This window comes from Maniola hyperantus, chromosome 9 (assembly GCF_902806685.2).
Source record: "Maniola hyperantus chromosome 9, iAphHyp1.2, whole genome shotgun sequence".
In the NCBI taxonomy this organism is placed as follows: domain Eukaryota; kingdom Metazoa; phylum Arthropoda; class Insecta; order Lepidoptera; family Nymphalidae; genus Maniola; species Maniola hyperantus.
Genome location: NC_048544.1, coordinates 7,641,914 through 7,659,814, shown reverse-complemented (window position 1 = coordinate 7,659,814; position 17,901 = coordinate 7,641,914). Strand labels below are relative to the sequence as shown.

Here is a 17,901-nt window from a genome sequence, read left to right as displayed (position 1 = left end):
GTCATGCCACATCTACAACACCATATAATTTCCACAAGAATCTGAATTCACGGAAAATAAATTAGGTAAAAGGTAGGGTATTAACGCCGTGCACTATTTAGACGTGGTTTTAAGTTATTTTTGTAAGGTATTTTACTGGCTTAAATTAAATTTTACGTTTCCATTGCGTATAAGTACTCATATATTAAACGCCACAAGCAATTAGGTATACACGTAATTGTGGAAAATTACTTACCTACTAAGCAATACTACTTCAGCAGCTGCTGCTGCGGTCAAAGATCGTGATACCTAGCGAATACTATTTTAGCGCTTGAACCATGTTTTTAAACTATCGTGAGTTATTTCCATTATAATTATCTAGATACTCCCACTAACCACGTGAGTAGTACAGCGGGGGAAATCTATATTATTTTTAATAACAAATAATCTGAAGAAGCAATTGAATAATAAACATTGCTAAAAGTTTAGACTAACAACTGCATATCACACTGTATCAGTACCCTTATCAGCACCCTTATTATAAATGCGAAAGTGTGTTTGTTTGTTGGTTTGTTGGTTTATCCTTCAATCAATGCAACGGTGCAACGGATATAAGGCTAGGCTATAATTAAAAACAAAATTCTCCAAAGCATATACACTTTGCCAACTGGTAAAAGGTGACGAAAATAATAAACATACATAACAGTGTTAAAAGAACATTGGGTTCGTTCCCGTGATCCACTTCGCACGGTACTGAGATAACATTCGTAATTTGTATTGTTTTATATTGCTGAGTAACAGCCAAAAATTACGTGAGTTACGATTTCAGTTTAAGTATAATAATTAATAACCTTTAACCAATATAACTTTTAACCAATTTCAAAATAAAAGGAGAGTAATTTTAATGCAATTTTTTTTTCTTTATATACCTACCTATCTTTTTTTTTTTTCTTATCTTATAAATTTATTTTTAGATTCAAATGAAAATACAATAAACATACCAAACTTATTCTAGAACCTAAAAATTACAGATCGAAAATATCATCTAAACCACCGCCTATAATATTATTATGTTTTTTCTTCATACATGTATAACGCGTTAAATTTAACTCCTCACGCGCCATTTTAACTTTTTTCATGTTGTTTTGTCAAATTGTTATGTCAAAAGTACGATTTTTGTCATAAATATTGGAAGAGCCACCCTGAGGATTTTAGTCCTTATTTTATAAGTGAGCCGTACTTTTGACCTGACAGTTAACCCATAGAGTTAAAATGGTGCGTGAGGAGTAATTTTTTAAGGACTATACAATGATTTCTCCTAGGGTTCCTTGAGTACTTTTTCTTTTATTCAGAAATCGATAAAACTCTTGAATAAGCTCCTTATTAATAGCATTAGAATTGGTTCGGTATTTTAAACTAGTCGACTAATAATATAAAGAACGGTTTTTTAAAGTATTTATTACGTTTTTAATAAATATATACCTAGAAAAGATTTATGATTACAATTTTTCCGTGAAATCTTGCATATCATTAGCTTGCAATCATATTTCACACCAGCTTGAATAGAAAGCGGAACCTCTTAAATTTTTAAACTGCGTTTAATAATCCGAAAGCACGTCATACTGTTAATGCTATAGAATTTACTACAGGTAACTGTAACAATTTTATTAATTTACATTGAGTAAAATAAAGCAAATAACCTTGCACTTCATATCAACTTAAAAAATAGCTGAGCTTAGTTCAAATCTATATACTCATTCTTTTCAAACATAGATATCATCATCATAAAAATAACCAGCCAGCCAGCCAGCTCACTACTGAGCACGGGTCTCCTCTAAGAATGAGAAGGATTTGGCCATAGTCCACTACCCTAAGTGCGGACTTCACACGCCTTCCTTTAAAAACATTATGGAGATCTCTCAGGCATGCAAGTTTCTTTACGAAATTTTCCTTCACCGTTACAGCCAAGTGAATTTTTTATTGTATAAAACGTACATAAGTAATTTACCGGAAAGTTAGAGGTGCTTGCCCGGGATCGAACCCCCGACTCCCCAAATGGAGGCCGACGTGTTAACCTATCATCTAGATTCTAGATGACTATCACTGTTCTTACAACATACAGCAACTCATATTAGTACAGCCATGTTAATGTAGCCTTTTTCCTTAACACTGCACCATGTTACCAGTTGCAGTATGTACCTATATGTGCGAATTGCATAATATCCCGACATGAAATGAACTTATCTAACCACACGGCGTTGTACCTTAATCTAAAAATCTTCCAGGGCTTGTGTGTCAGATAAGAATGTTTCCACAACCACGTTTTACAAGTAACAGTAACATGAAACATGCTATAATGCAAAATTGTTCTCATAAAAGTAGATCTACCTTTTATAAAATAGCAGCGAGATGCATTTATAAGATCATTCATAACTGTTAAATCCGTAATATTTGCAGGAGGTGCAACCAGGTATAGCCTATACAAAATCCGAAAACCGTGAATTTGTGGCTATATCACAAAAAAACTGGCCAAGTGCGAGTCAGGCTCGCGCAATGAGGGTTCCGTACTACAGTCGTATTTTTTCGACATTTTGCACGATAATTCAAAAACTATGATGCATAAAAATAAATAAAAATCTGTTTTAGAATTCACAGGTGAAGACCTTTCATATGATACCCCACTTGATATAGTTATCTCACTTCGAAAGTTCAAAATACTAATTATTAGTTCATGACCACAATTTAATTCGGGGATAAGTTCATGGGGAAGCCTCGCATCTTGCGGGAGGAGCCGAAGAAAGGGCCCCTTCCCATTGACGTTAGTTGCTTTAAACGCCTTTCCTTGGACCGCTTGTTTTGAAACCAGACCTGTGGAAGAAAAAAAATGGTTAGTTTCAAATAATAATTTTAACTGGATAGGCTTCTTAGCCTAAAAGCTTCTTAGAAATATCAGATTTAAAACAACTATGTACTACGGGCTACGAATACCTTTCAAGAATTCTAAATTGATACTCCACATCTCGTTATCAAAAGACTCAGGTCTAGTACCATCATCATCATTTATTTACCCTCGCCAGCCCACTACAGAGCACGGATCTCCTCTCAGAATTAGAAGGGTTTTGGTTGGATGGAGTATCGTTGGAATCCTTACATCCTGACCCCCGGTGACACCAGCTATCAATTTTTTGAAAAAAATTCTAAATGGCAAAGAAGTCATGTTTTTAATTTTTGCTTGTAACCCACTATAAAACCAAGAAAAAATACAATGAGTAGGTACCTAAACGATACCCACAAATAACAAAACTATAGCTAAAAGTTTCATGCTCTTTTCTTCTGTAACCGCGTTCATAAGCTCTGCGTTTGCGTTATGTTGTATGTTAGTGATATTGAGTTTGTTTTTAACCGACTTCAAAAAAAGGAGGAGGTTCTCAATTCGTCGGAAATGTATGTATGTTCCCCGATTACTCAAAAACGCCTGGACCGATTTTGAAAATTCTTTTTTGTTTGAAAGGGTATACTTCAAAGTTGGTCCCATTTCAATTTGGTGAAGATCTGATGAACATCTTCGAAGATAGATACTGGAACTCCTCAACGGATAAGAGTAAATTGCTCGCGATCAGTGTAATAGCTTAGTAAACAGTAGATTTTTAACCAGTTATAGCATAATTTCATGGGGCCACTAAAAATTGTGAAATAAAAAATTTATACAAAAAAAAATAAAAACCGACTTCGTTACATAAACACTAAAAATTGAAAAATAATTTAATTTATTACCGAATATATTATGTATACAAGAGTTAATATAGTTCCATAATAATATTTTTTGGGGTCGGTGCCAATGAGGTGCCATTGTGGAGTCCCATAAAAATATGAAGTCTAGACGATTCGCGCAGCTAAAGCTAATTGGCACCGGCACCAAAAAATATTATTATGGAACTATATTAACTCTTGTATACATAATATATTCGGTAATAAATTAAATTATTTTTCAATTTTTAGTGTTTATGTAACGAAGTCGGTTTTTATTTTTTTTGTAAAAAATTTTACTGTTAAAATGTATCACCGCAAACACAAAGTCCCTGTACGACTTGACAAACATACTTTTATGCTAGGTTACGCTCGCACCTTCGCTCGCATTGTCATCGATAGATGCACATCTTTAGCTTTTTTTTTCTTTTTAGGGTTCCGTACCTCAAAAGGAAAAACGGAACCCTTATAGGATCACTTTGTTGTCTGTCTGTCTGTCTGTCAAGAAACCTACAGGGTACTTCCCGTTGACCTAGAATCATGAAATTTGGCAGGTAGGTAGATCTTATAGCTGACATTTGGGGAAAAATCTGAAAACCGTGAATTTAGGGTTAGATCACACAAAAAAAATTAAATTGTGGTCATGAACTAATAATTAGTATTGTCAATTTTCTAAGTAAGATAACAATATCAAGTAGGGTATCATATGAAAGGTCTTCACCTGTGCATTCTAAAACAGATTTTTATTTATTTTTATGTATCATAGTTTTTGAATTATCACGTCAAAGTCACGGTTTTCAGATTTTTCCCCAAATGTCAGCTATAAGATCTACCTACCTGCCAAATTTCATGATTCTAGGTCAACGCGAAGTACCCTGTAGGTTTCTTGACAGACAGACGGACAGACAGACAGACAGACAGACAACAAAGTGATCCTATAAGGTTTCCGTTTTTCCTTTTGAGCTTGAAAATGAAACTACTTACAGTCAAATCATTTACATACATAGTAGATAGTAGATACTAAACATAATTTACAATGACATAAGTCATGTATAAACATATTAATTTATTATGGCTTTTGTATCCTAGTACCTAACCATGACTCCAAAATGCATAACAGGCTATAATAAAAAAAAAAATTTTTGAACATATCATGTCTTTTGTATCATAAAACAAATACCTAAGGGATTTAATTCTTATAAAATAGTGACAAGCTTAAAACAAATGAACCAGGTATGCAATGTCAGGGGTTAAGCCTCAGCTCAATATTCGGTATCGCCGGAATGCGCACGTTCTTGCCTGTCTCTATGGCATTCTCAATGACCCATGCTCTCCTATATACCTGAAAGAACGTTTTAAACCCTTTGGCTCCTTAGGTCGCGTTCAGCGTTCCTCAAATATAGATATTCTTGCTTACCCGAAACACAACTCGGCGCTATATTCAGATTCCTTTACTGTTACAGCAATCAGGCTATGGAACGCCCTTCCTCAGCAGGTACGACTAGCTCCGTCTCTTAACGTTTTCAAGACTCGTGTATATAAACACTATCTAAAATGTCAGAACCCTTCTATGTAATTACACATTATTAAATATATTATCCTACAATTAAAACATCAATATTACTCATAATATTATTGTTGTATATTTATTATTCATCTATCACTATATTATATATTAATATATGTATATATATTATGTATTATACATGTACCTGTGTATATCTTTATCTATATATTATTATTAAGGCATTTCTGTGCCTATTAATATACATATTACTTATATTATAATTATTATCTTTATGTTCCCTAACAACTTACGTACACCTTAAACACAGTTTTCACTAGCCCTTAAATCCTCTTCAACCTAGTTGCCTGGTAGAGATCGCTTCACAGCGATAAGGCCGCTGATTGTATGTTCTTCTTTTACATGTTTCTTTTTGTGTCTTTTTTTTTTTTTTTTTGGTGTACAATAAAGAATATTAAAAAAAAAAAAAAAGCCCAGAACAACTTTTCTCTCACGACAATCTTGGTACGACCGTATGAGTCACGAGCTTAATGCAACTTAAAACTAGGTACTTTTAACACCAGATCTTATAGAGCACATGACATTATCCCTTTTTGTAACATTGCTACGGGTAAATGTAGCACATTTATTGGCTGTAGTCAGATCCAAAATGGACAACAATCTATACAAATAAGTAAAATTGAAGTGTCAGTCTGTAATTTCGAATTAACTACCTCATATTAAGCTCATACGGTTATTTAAACTGTATCACACGTTTTAAAAAATTTTGTCTGTCTGTTTAAATGGGCTTTATAGTAAAGGAATAAAGTAAAAACTTTCGCAGTATTTCCAGGCTCCAGCGCTTATACCTATATTAGGTCAACTGTCTACACAAGTGGTGCCGGAGACATGGCTTTATGTTTCATCATCAGCGAACCAACGCCGGACCACCACCAAGCATGCGTCTCCTCTCAGAATGAAAAGCGTAAAGCCACCACCACGCTGGCCAAGTGCGGAATGGCACATTTTACTTTGAAAACATTATGGAGAACTTTCGCCATATCATGAATAATGTAGATATAGAACGTGACAGGTCGAGGTGGCAATCAGGGTGGGGACGCATGCCCGCACAGCCCCCGTACTAACCCGGTGCGGGATAGCGCGAGTGACGTGCGGGTGTGCGGGGCGTAAACCGACCCATACCCTAATTGCAATCTTGACCTGTCGCGTAGTATAGTTGATTTGCCGAATGCTAAACTATGGTAAAATTTGCCGGAACTTGAATCGTTTGCCGAAGCCTGATAGTGGAACTATATACCATTTAGGTAAGTGTAAATGCTCTAATCTTTTGCGGTTCACACACCCGTTTTGGCCGTAGCTGCATTTCCGCATGGTAGGTACCGGTCTGACTGCATCTTTTAACCATATTACGCATGTATGTGACCTGTTTATATCATTACATCTTACTGTTACTTCCGCATCGCTTAATATTAAATAACATATAAAAATGTATGTAAACTGTACTGAAACAAAAAAAGAAATAGATCTTCGCCTTCGGTATCCCGGTGGTTCAATTTTATTTAAAAAGTAAAATATGGTTAATTACTAATTAGGACATACATTATGGAACCTTGGAGATATACGAGATTAACGAGTTATTAATTATTATTCGAGACAAGGGATAATCGTCCATATTTATTATACCTACCTAATATTATTACGAGTATAAATGAAAAAGTGTCTCTATCTTTCTGACTGCTAGTTTTTCACGGCCCATCCGTTCAAACGTTTTGATAAAATTTAGTACAGAGTTAACTTACATCCCGGGAATGGATATAGGCTACTTTTTGTCCAGGAAAATCAAAGAGTTAGATTTTTAATTAACCTAAATCTATGTGAACGACGTCGCGGTAATATTGGTAACTTTGTATCCCGAAAATCAAAGAGTTCCCAGGGGATTTTTAAAAACCTAAATTCACGCGGATGAAGTCGTGGGTATGATGAAAATTCAGCACTTAATAAAACCAATGAAATCAGTCCTGGCTACGACCTTGTTTTGGTACTCGTAAGCAAGTATATCGTTAATATCAATCCAATTGAGCAATCATCCGATAAAGCTCGAGTGCAAATAATTTAAAGCGATTACGCGAAAGTTGACCTACATATGTAGCTCTAATATACCGGCCTGGGGTCAAATACTCATTTATTATTTTCATAATCTTAATATGCGTTTTGAACAGCAAGATTTTATTATCTGGCTTTCTTATCATCAAACATGGTAGGTAAGTATATCTTAAGTATACATTAGACATTGTAAACGTAGATTACGTTTCTAATGTATGTATCCAGAATGCTTTCATGTTTCTGAAGAATTTAAACATTTATTAATTTTATGTTTTGTTAATAGTCCAACGGAATAATACAGTACGTGACAGAAAATAATGTGCACCGACCTTTAGAAAGAGATAGCGGTTTTGTAGAGCATTGTCTCTGTCGTTGAGACCAACAAAACGTCACTTAGGTATCAGTGACAGAGACAACGCTCTACAAAGCTAAAATCTCTTTCTAAACATTATTATATTTAACATTCTTTTCTGCCTCGAACTGTAGTTTATTTCGTCCCTACTCACTGAATTATTATCTACTACCTACCTACTTATATTTTTATAGGTAGACCTACCTATGTGGAAAAACAGTAGCTAGCCTAGAGGCCATTAATGACCTATAAGCTACAAATATTGGTAGGTACCAAAGTAATCCATAGCACCTATGAACTTGGTATGAACATTAAAGATTGTGAAGATGAAAAAATATTATAAGTATAAAAGTAAGTGAGTACCTAAGCATGAGTTTGGTTTCCAAAAAATTGTACTTATTTAGTCTATTGTGTGTGATAATAACTGATAGTATCATACAAAATGATCGCGTAGCTAGGTAGAATGAAATTTGCTCACATAATTTGGATCTAACTTAATTTATTTATTTAAAAAAAATTATAAGTACCTACTAAAGATTAAGTACTAGACATTAATTAGGTTAATATCTTTGATTTGAGGTTAATAAATAACATAACTGCAAAACGTTTGAGCAATTGCACCTTAATTATCGTTAGCAATAAAAGTCTAGTTTCGTTGCGGTAGAAATTAAACTGGTTTTTAATTAGAAACAGATAAACTGATAAATGAGAACTTATTCAAAAGGTTGTTGGGGCAAACATGATCGCAGAATCGCATCCTGTTCCGGGGATGAAAATCGCTTTCAAAAGACATAGATAGCCCTGGCTGGGTCTACCATTTCAAACATCCGCGGAGTTCAGACTTATTTCTTAAAACCCCATGATTGTTATTGGTAGGGTAGAGCAATCTTACTACTTCTTTAGTTACTTAGGTATTTAACACATGGGTTGATATTCTACTTAGATGTTTACCTTAGCCCCTCGCCCGGGGCAAAGTTTCCCAATATGAAAGTACTCGAACATAAACCGCCTCGAGATGACAGGTCATATATTTTAATAGTTTCTAATATTATGTATCACAAGGACAGAGGTTAACTTGTTTTTTTATTGAACTGCTTTTGTAACTTATACTTATGTCAATATTAAATATAATTACGTTATTTATACGTAGGTATTAATCACTTTTTACCAAAAATTTTCATGTACTTAGATACATTTTACGTTTTATGAAATTATACATTACTTTAACGCGTAGCAGCTTGACTTAAAAATTCAAATGCAGTAGGTACTTATTGGAAAGTTTGCCTGATCCTGCCTACCTACCAAGAACCTAGAATTGTGTATGGGTCCGGTACCTAAGTCCTTTTATAAGCCTTTATTTAACTTGCTTTGTTAGTAGGTAGGTATGTGGTCAAATCTTCCCGTCAACCAATTGAGTTGTGGAGCACATTTAAGTACCTAGTAAGGAACATTAAACATATTTTCGATGACGATGCAGAAATATGGTACTATGAGGCTGGTCTCACGACAGAGGCGGGCGGTCGCCATAAGAACTTTTCAACTTCTCAACGTAACTCCGTCGTGTTTGAGCTCGTTAGATACGTCTTGACAAGTACCTACTATAGACGTAGACGATGAAACGAACTCTCATGAGACAGCCGGGAGGTGGTCATAGGCACTCCTCAAGTATGCATAGTGCACGACAGGTTGAGACGGTAATCTGGATGGGGACACCCCGCACACCCGCACAACCACCGCTCTAGACAGTGCGAGCAGTGCGAGTGACGTGCGGGTGTGCGGTGTCCCCCCCTCCCCGCCTCATACCCCGATTGCCATCTCGACCTGTCACGTACTATAGGTACCTACCTATCCATTATAATTCCGTCGTGTTTGGTACTTACCGACCGACTTAGGTATATACACGGCTTAAATAAAAGCTTGTCATAAAAATCATTTTATTTAAATTGAGGATATTATTGTGCATTTAAACTATCGTGAGTGATTTCCATTATAAAATATTAGTAGATTTATTCTATACACGTCGACTAAACACGTGAATATAACCGGAATAATCTTTACTAAGTACCTACCTATATATTTTATGATATTATCGTGGTCCTAGATGGCGATAACCTGCGACTGTCCTATGGCGCAGCCGGGGCCGACGCTAGCCGCGACGTGTGGGGGCGGTGCCTTCATGCTGTTCATGGGCCTGCTGGAAGTATTCCTAAGAAGCCAATGCGACTTGGAGGACCCTTGTGGAAGAGCACAGGTAATATATAGGTGTCTATAAACATAAAAGAGAAACTAACTGCTTGGCTTTTCAACGTGAACGACTATCGTCATCGTTCATCTATCGTCGACCCCCATTATGAAAGGGAACTGAGAAACTACGTAAACGAAACTAGGTACGGGATTTCAAAAGTTATAAATTCACACGGAGTTAAGCAAAAAAGGATTGTTTAGCATGTAAGCAAATTCATCTTGGTGTAAATAGAGATAATAAAATTAGCACACCAGGATATAGGTTTCCAGCTAAAGGAAATAACTTCAGAAAAACTTTAGAAAAGGCTACGCCTTCTCTTTTGAGATCAATGCCTCACTTAATGGTTTTAACTATCATCCACCACAAAAGTAGATAAACGTTACGTGTATCCTACATTATTGATCACTCCGGGTCACGGCAGTCACTGAGTCAAATCAACCGCAAATCTTCGCCGCCAGCGGTTTGTTGCGATGTAACAGAATAGGGCTGTGGACTGTAGTGTGGAGCTATGAATGATGGTCTTGCAATAATAATCGGAAATCAGGAAAGATATCATCATGATCAACCCACCGTCGACCCACTACCGAGCACGGGTCTGCTCTCAAGTTGAGAATAGGTTTAGGCCGCCACGCTTGCCAAGTCTGGACTGAGAGACTTCACAAGTCAATCAAAGGTGTTTGAGAACATTATGGAGAACTCACACGCATGCAGGTTTCAAATTTTTGGTTAACCTAAACTTTGTACGAAAGTTACTACAGAGATTGAAAAAGCTTACTTTGATAGTAATGTACTTACTTCTGTATTGAGGGGGTAAGAAAAGATACCTTTATCATCGTCATTATCATCCATCCACCATCCATCCATCCATCCATGGATTGACGTCCATTGCTGGACATAGGTCTCTTGTAGGGACTTCCACACGCCACTGTCTTGAGCTGCCTGAATCCAGCGGCTCCCTGCGACTCATCTTATGTCATCCGCGTGCACCTAGTGGGGGGTCTTCCAACGCTACGCATTCCGGTGCGAGGTCGCCATTCCAGCACCTTGGGACCCCAATGTCTATCGGTTTTCCGAACTATGTGCCCTGCCCATTGCCACTTCAGCTTCGCAACCCGTTAAGCTAAATCGGTTACTCTATAGTTCTCCTACGGATCTCCTCGTTTCTGATTTGATCACGTAGAGAAACTCCAAGCATAGCTCTCTCTATCGCCTGCTGAGGGACTGAGCTTTCTTATGAGGCCCATAGTTAGCCCAAGAAAAGATACCTAGATAATGATAAAAATAAATTATTCTTTTTCTTAGGCATTCTTAGGCATCCCTGATGGCCTATTACGTTATAGCAATACTGCACGCCAAGCCTACGGCATAGCAATGAGACAACTTTATCTTTTGTTCCGAATCTCTTCCGTAATTGGCGTTGTTATGTAAAATTCGCGATGTTTATTTTGGCTCGGATACTAGATCAACCGATTACGATGTGGCCCAGAAACTTTTTATCCAATCGTGATTCTCCTATAAACGTACGATACGGCGATTAACAAATTAACGAATCGTGCATTTTTAGGGTTCCGTTCCGCATCTCCAGAAAAAAAGGAACCCTTACTTATAGGATCATTGACAGACAACGGTCTGTCTGTCATAATCCTACAGTTGTTTTTCGGACTTACAGGGAGGTTTCTGGCATAATACTAGCAACGTATCTACCTACTACTTTACTACCTACTTACCTAATAAAGTTCAAAAATTCACCACCAAGACATCCAACACATCAAAATATAACACATCCAATATTTTAGACAAGGTGTTAAGAAGAAACAAATCGTATCTACTTAATTAAAATAAATTAATAACACGACTGCCTTTTTTATAATATTTATTTTTTATTTTAATTATGTATAATTAAAGGGATCCCCCTAAACTTTAATATTATGTCTTGGGTGTCTGGCAGGAGGTTGCCACGAATCACGATACTAAGTGTCGGTCAATGCACTACGTGATTTCTAAATACTATTCCGAAGAAAATTAAAAAAAAATAGATTTTATACTTTGACGAAATATTTTATACGTCTTTGTTACCTGTAATCTGCCAAAGCCACCATGATCCAAACTTCATAGTCGCTGATCGTTCCTTCCTGTGTTGGGGACAATACGCAGAGAAACTTTCAGCTTTAATAAACTAACAAAGGTCTGGCCCTCACAGGCTCTGTCTTTATTATTTAATGTTGGTTGTAGATACAAGACTGGCGCACATTTTACGATATAAGTAAGTAACTCTAGTTACAATCTTTCATACAGTTGTGTGAAATGTTGATGCTTATGAATGAAAATACGTAATTAAATCTCAGTAACAGTAATTTATCGCATTATTACATTAGCATTTTATCTTCAGTTATTGTTATACAATTACCGGGAAGTGTGCTTACGGAAATAAAATTGGAAGATAAAATACTTGATAATAAGCTTTAATTTAAGTACTTTGGCATCGAAATAAGGTAATTAATTTAATGAAATCCGTGACAACCTTGAGACTTAAGACTAGAGCCCTCGAAACAAATTAACAAACCGCTGATTCATATCTTTCAGTACGGTTAAAAACCTTAAACTTTTAAAGTCGATAGTTAAAAAGGTTGTAAAGAACTACACTACTTACTTCAATTCACTGAAAATAAGCGAAGAAATCCTGAATATTTCGATCATGATGATATAGCAGGCAAAACCTATGAAAGAAGGCAAGGGATAGACATGTATGGAAAGGCTTAGAGGAGGCCTTTGCCAGAGGGCAAACAGATACTAATCAGGTGGACATACTCGTAGTTGTGGTTCCGGGATCAATTTATTTTTTACTAGCTGATGCCCGCGACTTCGTCCGCGTGGATTTAGGTTTTTAAAAATCCCTCTCTTTGATTTTCCGGGATAAAAAGTAGCCTATGTCACTCTCCCAGGTCTTTAACCATCCACACCCATGCAAAAAATCACGTCAATCGGTTGCGCCGTTGCGACGTGATTGAAGGACAAACCAACAAACCAACAACAACAAACAAACACACATTCGCATTTATAATATGGGTAGGTACCTACTGATAAATGCGCGTATATTGTAGTAGTATAAAAAATGTGTTATAGGCAATATCTGTAATAATAATAATATGTATCTGAACCGTTAGTACTATTATAATATACTTATTCTGTGTCTGAACTAAATGACTCATATATATACCTACTTACTAAGTATATTGTTGTTCACAGTTCCGTCGTCACATGGACTCAGTGTACGACTTTATAGTCGTAGGAGGTGGGTCAGCTGGCTCCGTCGTAGCAGCGCGATTGTCTGAAGTGCCAGAGTGGAGAGTTCTACTACTAGAAGCTGGTAATGAAAATTCTTTTAAAATATTCATATGAAACCTAACGTCATAAAAAAATTAACCGGTCAGAAGCTGTCGTTTGAATTGAATATGCCGTAAATAGGTAACAAGCAGACAGACAAACACACTTACTATCTATATTATACCTAATCTATGTATAAATGAAAAAACTGACTGACTGACTGACTGACTGCTTAACTGACTGACTGATCTATCAACGCACAGCTCAAAGGAGGTAGGAAATTTAGCATGCAGAAAGCTATTTATGACGTAGACATTTCGCTAAGAAACGATTTCTTGAAATTCAACCCCGGAGGGGTTTGTCGTTCGTCTACGCGGACGAAGTCGCGGGCGGAAGCTAGTCTACACTAATTCACAGGCTCCCTTTCAGCAGGAGTTCTGCGATTCAAAACTGTAAACTACAATTAGGTACCACGAATCTTTTTACTAAATTAACCTTAAAATAATTTAAATTTTATAAAAAACCTTTCAAGGTTTCGACGAGCCTACAGGCGCCCAAGTGCCTTCCATGTTCCTGAACTTCATAGGATCGAGTATAGACTGGGGATACAAAACGGAGCCAGAACCGGCAGCTTGTCTTGGTGAAAAGGATAAAAAATGCTACTGGCCCAGAGGAAAGGTACTCGTAACTTTAACATCCGTTCCGTAAAGAGGATTGTACTTTTTTGAAAAAAAAAACATTCAAATTAGAAATAATAACTATAGTACGCGAGAGGTCGAGATGACAATCGGGGAGGGAACGCCCCGCACATCCGCACAGCCCCCGTGCTAACCCGGCGGGGCGAGCGCGAGTGACATGCGGGTGTGCGGGGCGTCCCCCGCCTCATACCCCGGTTGCTATCTCAACCTGTCGCGGACTATATAATAAATAGCTGTCTCTCATCTTATAAATTTAAAATCAACGTACTTAGATATCGCAATTCGCAGGTCCTTGTAGTATACATTCGGCTTTGTCGATATGATTGTGGCAATAACTGGCACGAAAGCGTCTCAACCAGACTAAGTAAAATCACTAAAAATTGATCACTCATTAATCGAACCCAGCCCAGGCCTTGTGACTGACTACTTGAAAGCCTACCTAGCATACTCAGCCAAGCAATTGAGCTGTCAAAACGTTCCTCAGTAAATAAATAAAAGTAATTCAAAAATCGGACCTTAGTAATAAGTATCATTTTCAAGTTTCATTCATTCATAAATTTCATTTTATTTTCTGATCAGGTGCTAGGTGGTACCTCAGTAATGAATGGCATGATGTACATGCGAGGATCCCACAAGGACTATGACGGCTGGGCGGCAGCGGGCAACGAAGGATGGGCGTACGAAGACGTGCTGCCTTACTTCCTCAAGTCTGAAGACAATAAACAGATCGAAGAAATGGACAGGGGTTACCATGCCACTGGTGGACCTCTGACAGTGTCGCAGTTCCCGTACCATCCTCCTTTGAGTTACAGTCTTATAAAAGCTGGAGAGGAATTAGGTATGACATAATACATCCAATAGGAATTTTTAAGCAGTTCTTATGTTCTTTGTAACTCCAATTATATTTAAGTAACCTAATATTTATTACAGAAACAAATTTTATTAGGTAGGTATTTTTTATATATAATTAATTATGATAAGAATTATTATTTATTGCATGAACAGATGCCGTAATCATAGAACATAGAGACCGACCAAAATGTAATTCTACTTGACAGGATACAAAGTCGTTGATCTAAACGGCGAGCATCACACAGGCTTCTCCATAGCCCAGACGACCAATCGCAACGGATCCCGTCTAAGTGTAGCCCGAGCATTCCTCCGCCCAGCCAAGGACCGCCCCAACTTGCACGTGATGCTGAACGCCACTGTCACTAAGGTGCTGATCAACCAGACCACCAGGCAAGCTTACGCGGTGGAAGTGAGGAACAGCTTTGGCGGCACCGAAGTTATATTTGCCAACAATGAAATTATTGTGAGGTATGATGATGTACCTACTCATCACTTGTACCTAATAGTGTCCAGATCAGAAAATAATATAAAACATATAGATTTTAACAATGATATTAGAAGAAAAAGAGGTAGATAGGTTACTTATATCAAATTCGATGTTTATTAATGGCACGCTGCGTCAGCGCCGAAAGACTCAACACACATAAACGCATAGATAGTATTTTAACCTCACACAACAGAGAGTAAAGGACGGTGAACTAATAACCTCAGCTTCAGTTGCGCACGAAAAAGAGACGGTTATATTTTGCACTACCTCGTCCTGCACAGAAGAGTGGAAGAAGGACGGATATATGCCTAATAATGCGAGCGTAAAAGAGACGGAACGAGACGGTATACTAGAAACTCCAAAGAAAAAAAAAAACCGTGAAGTCTTTTCGGCTAATGCCGATTTATGCCTACAACTGTAGTTGTATAGTAAAATAAAAACCTTATACTGTGGTATTTAATATATTACGAACTAGCTTTTTCCCGCGGTTCCGCTCGTTTTTAGGGTTCCGTGCCCAAGGGGTGCCAACGGGACCCTATTACTAAACCTCCGCTGTCTGTACGTCCATCTGTCAGCGGGCTGTATCTCGTAAGCCGTAATAAGTAGACAGTTGAAATTTTCACAGAATGTATTTCTATTGCCGCTATAACAAAAATAATAAAAATTAAATTAAATTAAATCCTTCCCTAAAACAGGAAATATGCACACTATTTGAATTGTCAATACTCAGAAGAAACCTATCTGTTTATTTTATATTCTTTGATCGGAAACTTTAAAATACGTACAACGATAACTTGATACGTACTTATGGCATGTGACATAAGGTCGAAATTGCAATGAGTTGCATTTTACACGAACGTGCACGAGTTTGTTATTGTTAAATAAGTGAAAAATACGAATTATATAAAAGAAATAGTTTTACTTACGAATGAAATGTGATTCCTTGACTTTTGGAAACCTTGCTTGTGTAGTTTGTGCAGAATCTCATCACACACGACGGCATTTTCGGTTGTTTTGGGAGACGAAAACAAAATACACATTACTATCAACGACGTCGTCGATAGCGCGACGACAGCGGGCGACTGAGCTCAGGTTTGCTAATTAGCTTAGTTTTAACGTGCCACTTGCGGTCCGCGTATAACGTATCTACCTATTTTCTTCTAATATCATTGGATTTTAAGTACATAATATTAACTCATATCGGAAGAAGTGTGTGTACCTACCTATAACTATAGTACGCGACAGATCGAGATGAGGCGGAGGGACGCCCCGCACACCCGCAGGTCACCCGCGCTCGCCCGCACTGGGCCACCATATATGACTGGGCTACCACGGGTATGCGGGGTGTTCCCTCCCCGATTGCTATTTCAACCTTACCACCCGTAGGCTGTGAGTTTTCTGTCCGTCTTTCACGGGAGGTGTCTATAACAAATGAAATGTTTCCAGCGCCGGTGCAGTAGCGTCTCCTCAAATTCTTCAACTAAGCGGTATAGGCGACCCTGAAGTGTTGTCCCGTGCGGGGGTCAAAGTGGTCCACAAACTGCCAGCAGTGGGCCGCAACCTGCACAACCACGTAGCCCACTTTCTTAACTTCCACGTTAACGATAACAATACGGCGCCTCTGAACTGGGCCACCGCCATGGAGTATTTGCTGTTTAGAGATGGACTCATGTCTGGAACTGGTGTGTATTCATTTATTTTTAGGCTTCCATACCTCAAAAGAAAACCTTATAGGATCACTTTGTTGTCTGTCTATCTGTCGTGTCTGTAAAGAAACGTATACTTAGGGTACTTCCGGTTGACCTAGAATCATGAAATTTGGCAGATATAAGGTAGATCTTATAGTACCTACAAGCAAAGGGAAAAATCTGAAAACCGTGAATTTTTGGTTACGTCACAACTAATAATAATTAGTATTTTCAATTTTGAAAGTAAGATAACTAACTTTACCAAGCTACCCCACAGCATAGGAAAGGGCTTGAGCTGTAGGTACATTCTAAAACAGATTTTTATTTATTTTATGCATAATAATATAGTTTATGATTTTTCGTTCAAAATGTCGAAAAAAATACCGTTACCCTTTTATTTCCGAAGTTTACCAATCTAAGAATCTGAAATACTTAATCATAGTCAATAGAAAAATGTATATTTTACAGGAAAAATAAAACCAACGCTATCATAGTTTTTATTAACAATAAACCTCTACAAACAAAGTTTGTTTTGCGGTTCGGTAAAAGTGAATCTTACCTTTTTACTTCTTCTGTAGTACGGAACCCTTGGTGCGCGAGTCTGACTCGCACCTGGCCGGGTTTTTTAAGCTAGATATAGCCTGTTAACCCACATTTGCTAAACGTCATCATCATCATCTCAACAATCATAAGAATAAGCATTACGTAGAAACATCTAAAATACTACTATGTACTATGTAGAACTTTCACTCACGCAGGTTTCCTTAAGATTTTCCTTCATTTTTAAAGCAAGTGATATGTAATTGCTTAAAGTGCACATAGGTAGGTACAACTCCGAAATGTCGGAGGCCCGGGACGGAAACCCGCACTCTCCGAATAGGAGGCCAATGCTTAACCACTA

General features: G+C 37.4%; 1 protein-coding gene across 1 annotated transcript in view; it reads left to right on the top strand.

Annotated features, from left to right (window-relative positions):
* The window catches only part of Gld (Glucose dehydrogenase), a 34,558-nt gene that overhangs the window by 8,635 nt on the left and 8,022 nt on the right, over positions 1 to 17,901 (top strand). The window contains exons 2-7 of the mRNA XM_034972419.2: positions 9,808 to 9,957; positions 13,198 to 13,318; positions 13,808 to 13,953; positions 14,553 to 14,811; positions 15,032 to 15,293; positions 16,759 to 16,994. Coding sequence (XP_034828310.1) covers positions 9,808 to 9,957; positions 13,198 to 13,318; positions 13,808 to 13,953; positions 14,553 to 14,811; positions 15,032 to 15,293; positions 16,759 to 16,994 — 1,174 coding nt within the window. The remainder of the gene's footprint in view (positions 1 to 9,807; positions 9,958 to 13,197; positions 13,319 to 13,807; positions 13,954 to 14,552; positions 14,812 to 15,031; positions 15,294 to 16,758; positions 16,995 to 17,901) is intronic.